We start from the raw sequence: 8,280 nt of genomic DNA on the forward strand, positions 1-8,280 counted from the left end.
TTGAGCAACCTTAGCGAATGAAAGGCCAAGAATGCAAAACTCTGCCACGCCCACTGTAGCGCAGAGTGGAATCTTGCTTGGCGTTGATGCAGACAACTCGTTCCACAAGACGAACCCGCTCCGAGTAACCGCAGCCTCGAGCCCAGATGCGACTCTGACTCCTCTGGGGCGCGTTGGCCGGGAGGCTATGGTAAAGACTGAAATAGGTAAATAGCACACAGTATAACATAAACGCAATTGAATGCAAGTTATAGCAGGGTTGGATTGTTGGAATTCTCGACATTTAACCCTGATATTAACCTCACCAGCAGCCGATACAGACAGACAAAAGGGAGGGAGACCGCTTCTTGTTCCTCCCAACCCGCCTTTGAATGTGAGCTGTCCGCGGTACCTGGACGGGAAAGATGCAGCAAAGAAGATGCGGCTTTTTGATGGTTTTATCCTTTTTACTACAGATGGGGAACGCAGGTAAGTGGCGCAGATTAGGACACCAATAACCCTGCAAGCATTCAAATAGATTAAATGAATGTCATCCCTGACTGGTGTTGTAGCCTATTCTCCAGTTAGTGCACAGAAACACCTATACCATTCAATGCAATTCCATAACCTATGCTTTCAGCATCACACATAGCAGGCACATCTGTACGTGTTTTATACGGGGTTGTAATGGCATTTGTTTTGTAAGGTGCTGCATGCATGTTGTTGCTGCATGCATGGTTTATGCCAATGATGATGAATAGGGCTACGTTCAATATGTAACGGTGCATTAGAAGCATAGCCATCTTATTTTTAATCTTATTTTTCATGCAACATTGCCAGAATCGAAGTTGTTCCGTTTGTGTGGTCCGTCTGCAAATGCATAAAGCAAGAGGCTGAAAGCCGATCGAATAGAATCCCACCTCTAATCCAATAAGGAAGCGTGGTTCAGGACCATGGCTAGCAACCGGCCGAAAACAACGCTACTGTCGTTAGGGAGAAAATGTCTCAACTGTGTTTGTGAAAGAGGAAGGGTCGCGCAGCAGCAAATACCTGGATGAAGGATTTAGCCTATATTGTGGACGGTGTTAATCTAAAGATAATGCCACGTATTATACACGTTGTTTTACAGAGAATGTACAATAAAACAATCTACTGAGTTTACTATTGTGATATTCTACATAGATTTTACAGCTGGCATTACTTTACCATACTGATACACAGTTTATTACAGGTTAAGAGGAAGAAAAGAGAGAGAGAGAGAGAGAGAGAGAGAGAGGTAGATAGGCTACATGTATTTATTCTGCTCTTAGTCTATACCAGAAGAGGGTTGATAAACCTGTCATTGTGACTCAGAGAGATACTGTAAAACCAATGCAGCCTGTAAACTAGATGTTCAGAGTAAGGGCAGAAGATCATCTGGCTGTTACCATAGAGATCTTTTTCAATTCCACTAGCAATCTAATTCCTAACTCTATGGCTGTCACTCAGTGAAGGTCAAGGGGCAAAACCCATGTGATTGGCAGCTGTTGACTTCCAGGCCTACGCCCCTGAGTTCTAGAATGCATATTCTGTTCTACACTCTCAGAAGAACCAGATCTTTCATTCTCTTCACTGGCATCAGATATGGTGTGATGTATTACTAGGAGGGATGGCATTTCTTCTTCCCACTTCCCTTCCATACCACCTTGCTGTGCTGACACGCGTGCCTGGAACATGAGGAAATGTGATCTTTCTCTCTCCATATCTCTCTCTCTCACCCTCCCTTTCTCTCTCTCCCTCTCTCTGTGGTCTCTCTCTCTCTCTCTCTCTCTACTGTATCTCTCTCCCTGCCGCCTGCTGCCTGCTGCCTCCGCCTCTCAATCTGGAAAATCATCAATCATCAACATGACATTCACTCGAGAAAGAGAGAGAGAGCGAGAGAGAGCACAGAGAGCAGGGAGAGGGAGAGAGACAGAGCACAGAGAGAGAGAGCCAGAGAGAGAAAGTGAAAGAGAGAGAGCACAGAGAGCAGGGAGAGGGAGAGAGAGGAAAAGGGGCAGGTTTCATGGCTCGGGGCGTGTGCGGATGACTGATCAGCTTAATTAAACTAATACCAAAGACTATGAACACTATCCATCCCTCTCTCTCCTTCTTCTCTGTAATACCAGACTATGTAGACTGTCCCTCTCTCTCCTTCTTCTCTGTAATACCAGACTATGTAGACTGTCCCTCTCTCTCCTTCTTCTCTGTAATACCAGACTATGTAGACTGTCCCTCTCTCTCCTTCTTCTCTGTAATACCAGAGTATGTAGACTGTCCCTCTCTCTCCTTCTTCTCTGTAATACCAGACTATGTAGACTGTCCCTCTCTCTCCTTCTTCTCTGTAATACTAGACTATGTAGACTGTCCCTCTCTCTCCTTCTTCTCTGTAATACCAGACTATGTAGACTGTCCCTCTCTCTCCTTCTTCTCTGTAATACCAGACTATGTAGACTGTCCCTCTCTCTCCTTCTTCTCTGTAATACCAGACTATGTAGACTGTCCCTCTCTCTCCTTCTTCTCTGTAATACCAGACTATGTAGACTGTCCCTCTCTCTCCTTCTTCTCTGTAATACCAGACTATGTAGACTGTCCCTCTCTCTCCTTCTTCTCTGTAATACCAGACTATGTAGACTGTCCCTCTCTCTCCTTCTTCTCTGTAATACCAGACTATGTAGACTGTCCCTCTCTCTCCTTCTTCTCTGTAATACCAGACTATGTAGACTGTCCCTCTCTCTCCTTCTTCTCTGTAATACCAGACTATGTAGACTGTCCCTCTCTCTCCTTCTTCTCTGTAATACCAGACTATGTAGACTGTCCCTCTCTCTCCTTCTTCTCTGTAATACCAGACTATGTAGACTGTCCCTCTCTCTCCTTCTTCTCTGTAATACCAGACTATGTAGACTGTCCCTCTCTCTCCTTCTTCTCTGTAATACCAGACTATGTAGACTGTCCCTCTCTCTCCTTCTTCTCTGTAATACCAGACTATGTAGACTGTCCCTCTCTCTCCTTCTTCTCTGTAATACCAGACTATGTAGACTGTCCCTCTCTCTCCTTCTTCTCTGTAATACCAGACTATGTAGACTGTCCCTCTCTCTCCTTCTTCTCTGTAATACCAGACTATGTAGACTGTCCCTCTCTCTCCTTCTTCTCTGTAATACCAGACTATGTAGACTGTCCCTCTCTCTCCTTCTTCTCTGTAATACCAGACTATGTAGACTGTCCCTCTTTCTCCTTCTTCTCTGTAATACCAGAGTATGTAGACTGTCCCTCTCTCTCCTTCTTCTCTGTAATACCAGACTATGTAGACTGTCCCTCTCTCTCCTTCTTCTCTGTAATACCAGACTATGTAGACTGTCCCTCTCTCTCCTTCTCTTATCCATTCTGTCTCTTCCTTGCTTTCCTATGAACTGTGTGATGCTCTCGTTCTTCCCCTTTCTCTTTCTTGTCTGTGAGGGATTCATTTTTCATATCTGGTTATACTGAGTGTTCAAAATGAAACTTCATGTCAATAAATCTTGATTAGCATTGTTGAGTCCAAAGAAACCATATTGGTAGACCTGCAGCTAGCATAGCATCAACCATAGTGGTAGACCTGCAGTTAGCATAGCATCAACCATAGTGGTAGACCTGCAGCTAGCATAGCATCAACCATAGTGGTAGACCTGCAGCTAGCATAGCATCAACCATAGTGGTAGACCTGCAGCTAGCATAGCATCAACCATAGTGGTAGACCTGCAGCTAGCATAGAATAACCATAATGGTAAACCTGCAGCTAGCATAGAATAACCATAATGGTAGACCTGCAGCTAGCATAGCATCAACCATCGTGGTAGACCTGCAGCTAGCATAGCATCAACCATAGTGGTAGACCTGCAGCTAGCATAGAATAACCATAATGGTAGACCTGCAGCTAGCATAGCATCAACCATAGTGGTAGACCTGCAGTTAGCATAGCATCAACCAGAGTGGTAGATCTACAGCTAGCATAGCATCAACCAGAGTGGTAGATCTACAGCTAGCATAGCATCAAGCATAGTGGTAGACCTGCAGCTAGCATAGCATCAACCAGAGCGGTAGACCTGCAGCTAGCATAGCATCAACCATATTGGTAGACCTGCAGCCAGCATCAACCCATTCCCTTTCTCTTTGTAGATGTTTTTTCTGGTGACCATGACCGCTACATGACCAGGACCGGTGAGGGGAGGAGGTGGTCGGACAGCCCGGTCCTGGTGTACCGTCACGTGGACCAAGATGGCCAGGAGAGGACCCTGGGTCTGGAGACACCCGGGTGGCAGCGTGGTGGGGACAGAGACAGTCTCCATGCCTTGGTTAACACCCTCAATGCCCAGCACCAGGCCAGACTGGACAGCTTCAGGTAAAGAGAGATGCTTGAAACCAACACAGTCCATCACATAACAAAAAATGAAAAAGGGGCAGCACTCAACTGACAGACCCAGATGTAGTGAGGATGTTGAATTGAGATGCAAGACACATTCACAGAAAGGAACACAATAAAGAATTATTAAACACAATTGAACCTTAGTTTAATATTATTTTACAACCAACTCTCTTTGTTGTCTTGTATCTCATGTTATTGTATGTAATACTGCGATTCAGGTTTTACCTGCCGTAGTACACATTAAATGAAACTAATTAGATGTTTCCATAGTACACACTGATCATACAGAATGTTTCAGCAGGGACATGGCCAGGGTGGACATGGCCAGGGTGGACATGGCCAGGGTGGACAGCCTCCTCACCCAGTCCTCCCAGACCCATGCCAGGCTGGCTAAGCTGATGCCCGCTGCCCTGCTGGAGTCTCGGTTCCGCCAGGCGCCCCGTGGGCATGGAGCCGTCAGCCTGTTGGCACAGCCGGAGCAGGAGGTACGGGTGGAGAATGCTCCAGTCTCAGCACGCTATATCGTCACCGTGGTGAGTAGAGAGTAGATATATCCCACCTACACTCTGAGATGTATAGATGGGTCATTCCACCAGTGCCTTTTGAGATGTGTAACTTGGTCAAAAAGAAAGAAAAACAACAACATTTGATTTCACCTAATTTTAACATTCTGTCATAAAGAGATGCTCAACTTCATAAAATCATGTTTTCCCATTTCAAAAGGTTAAATAAACATGCCTGTTAAGTGTCAAATAAAGAAATAGGGTTGGCCGTAACAGGGTTGGCCGTGACAGGGTTGGCCGTAACAGGGTTGGCCGTAACAGGGTTGACCGTAACAGGGTTGACCGTAACAGGGTTGACCGTGACAGGGTTGGCCGTGACAGGGTTGGCCGTGACAGGGTTGACCGTAACAGGGTTGGCCGTGAAAGGGTTGGCCGTGACAGGGTTGGCCGTGACAGGGTTGGCCGTGACAGGGTTGACCGTGACAGGGTTGACCGTGACAGGGTTGGCCGTGACAGGGTTGGCCGTGACAGGGTTGACCGTGACAGGGTTGGCCGTGACAGGGTTGGCCGTGACAGGGTTGGCCGTAACAGGGTTAGCCGTGACAGGGTTGACCGTGACAGGGTTGGCCGTGACAGGGTTGGCCGTGACAGGGTTGACCGTGACAGGGTTGACCGTGACAGGGTTGGCCGTAACAGGGTTGACCGTAACAGGGTTGACCGTAACAGGGTTGACCGTAACAGGGTTGACCATAACAGGGTTGACCGGTACAGGGTTGACCATAACAGGGTTGACCGGTACAGGATTGACCGTGACAGGGTTGACCGTGACATGGTTGACCGTAACAGGGTTGACCGTAACAGGGTTGACCGTAATATGGTTGACCGTAACAGGGTTGACCGTAACAGGGTTGACGATTTCATTTTAAATCAGCCATAAATCCCCCAGTGACAGGGGAAATGGGTTTAAGTGGGTTAAAATCTTCCTGAGGTACATGTCAAAATGCTGAATTTTAGCACTTTAGCAAGTCTTTATTCATGTAAAAAAAAAGATATTGATTTATTGAATTCTCCATGTGGTCTTTAAATGGCACTCAGACATCCATACCCCACAAGACAAAAGTCTATATTGGTGCACAATTTCTTCTTAAAATATCAAAAAGGCAGTCATTTCGTGGAATGACCCAGATAATGATGATGTTCGGTGACTGCGATTTTATGGATTTTCACTTTGGTATCTTGAGCCAGTGGAATCAAGAGACTTTGGTTGCAAACAATCATGAATATATGAACTACTGTGAGCCCTACACTCTGGTTGTCCGTCTGAAACGGCAGGAAATAGGATTCCATTTCAGACGTAGCTCTGAATGTATAGGAGACGATGTTGGAGGATTGCCATCCTATGGATTTCCACTTTGAGAAGTGATTAACTATCATAACACAGTGGATTCAGAGTCCTTGATTGTAGATAATGATGATTGATTGATAATTTCATTGATAATTTAACACATCAAGAGCTCTTGCTGAGAAATGGGTGTTGACTGTTCAGAGTGAGGGTGGAGGATGGGGGAAGAGGCCCAGGTTGAAGCCATTGGACCCCAGGGTGGGTGAGGCCTGGCTGGGGCCAGATGGCCCTGATGTCCCCCTCTCTGTGATGGATGAGAAAGACCATCTGCTATTATAACAGGCAGGCCTTCAGAAGGAGTGTGTGTGTCTGTGTGTTAGTTTGTATGTGTTAGAGTGTGTCTGTGTGTTGGAGTGTGTATGTGTATTAGAGTGTGTCTGTGTGTTGGAGTGTGTCTGTGTGTTGGAGTGTGTATGTGTATTAGAGTGTGTCTGTGTGTTGGAGTGTGTATGTGTATTAGAGTGTGTCTGTGTGTTGGAGTGTGTATGTGTATTAGAGTGTGTATGTGTATTAGAGTGTGTATGTGTATTAGAGTGTGTATGTGTATTAGAGTGTGTCTGTGTGTTAGTGTGTCTGTGTGTTAGTGTGTGTCTGTGTATTAGGTCCCGTGTGGCTCAGTTGGTAGAGCATGGTGTTTGCAACGCCAGGGTTGTGGGTTTGATTCCCATGGGGGACCAGTACGGAGAAGAAAAAAATGTATGAAATGTATGCATTCACTACTGTAAGTTGCTCTGGATAAGAGTGTCTGCTAAATGACTAAAATGTAAATGTTACTGTGTGTTTGTCAGTGTGTTAGAGTGTGTCTGTGTCTCCCCTCACAGTCTCTGTTGTTTCATAAATGTTTTAAAGTAATCTTGCTGTTTTCTTTAGTAATTTGAGGTGACAGGGAGTTCCATGTGATCATGGTTCTGTATAATACTGTGTGTTGCGGTGAATTTGTTTTGGACTTGGGGACTGTGAAGAGACCCTGGTGGAATGTCTTGTGGGTGTTCGAGCTGAATGTTATTTGATTACGCAGACAATCTGGAATTTTCATTACGGTAATATTTCTCATAAAAACTAGAAGAGAAGTAGTTAATCTCTTGTCAATCCTCAACCAGGAAAGACTATGCATTTTGTTGATGTTAGTTCTGTATGTGTAGTTAAGGGCAAGGCTGCTCTGTTTTGAACCAGCTGCAGGTTTACTAGACCTGTCTTTGCTGCACCTGACCCTATTACCGGACAGTAATCAAGATGGGACAAGACCAGAGCCTGAAAACACATTTTCTATAAAAGACATACCCCTCCCCATCTTCACAACAACTTTGTCAATATGACTCGACCGTAATAATTGACCATCCAGTGTCATACCTAGGAGTTAAACTTCCTCAACTTTCTCAATGGGCACACCCTTTATACACAACTCCAGTTGAGGTTTATGTCTTAGAAAATGTTTTGAACCAAATACAATGATTTTAGTTTTAGATGTATTTAGTTTTATTATCAATCAGCCATTCCGATACTGACTGTAACTCCTGTTTTTGAATTTCAGTGAGCTCACTGGCTTTGAGGTGCTGACATGTAGAGTGTGGAATCATCCGTATACGTAGTCATTCTAGCTTCCTGTCAGACCAGTGGCAAATTATTTGTAAAAATAGAGAAGAGTAACGGACCAAGACAACAGCCCTGAGGGACACCGCAAAGTAGATATCTGATGTTAGAGAAGCTTCTATTGAAGAACACTCACTGTATTCTATTGGATTAATAACTCTCCAATCATATGATGGCAGGTGATGTAAAGCCATAGCAAGTAAGTTTCTTCAATAAATATTTATGATCAATAAAATCAAAGGCTGCACTGAAATCTAACAATACAGCTCCAACTGTCATCTTATTATCCATGTATTTGAACCAATCATCAGTCATCTGAGTCAGTGGAGTACAAGTTGAGTGACCTTCTCTATATGCATGTTGAATGTCAGTAGTTAACTTTGTTC

General features: G+C 44.9%; 1 protein-coding gene across 5 annotated transcripts in view; it reads left to right on the plus strand.

Moving 5' to 3' along the window:
- LOC106598947 (receptor-type tyrosine-protein phosphatase R) overlaps positions 1-8,280 on the plus strand; it is a 117,692-nt gene continuing 109,412 nt past the window's right edge. For 2 of the 5 annotated variants that reach the window (XR_006760200.1, XM_045700223.1), the window contains exons 1-3: positions 109-468; positions 4,153-4,375; positions 4,698-4,932. Coding sequence is in view for 4 of the 5 variants with exons in the window: in XM_045700223.1 (XP_045556179.1) it covers positions 405-468; positions 4,153-4,375; positions 4,698-4,932 (522 nt within the window). In the remaining variant the exon portion in view is untranslated. Of the gene's footprint in view, positions 469-4,152; positions 4,376-4,697; positions 4,933-8,280 lie in introns of all 5 variants that reach the window. The other 3 variants (XM_045700224.1, XM_045700225.1, XM_045700226.1) reach the window with 3 other exon arrangements.

Source organism: Salmo salar, chromosome ssa17 (assembly GCF_905237065.1).
Source record: "Salmo salar chromosome ssa17, Ssal_v3.1, whole genome shotgun sequence".
In the NCBI taxonomy this organism is placed as follows: domain Eukaryota; kingdom Metazoa; phylum Chordata; class Actinopteri; order Salmoniformes; family Salmonidae; genus Salmo; species Salmo salar.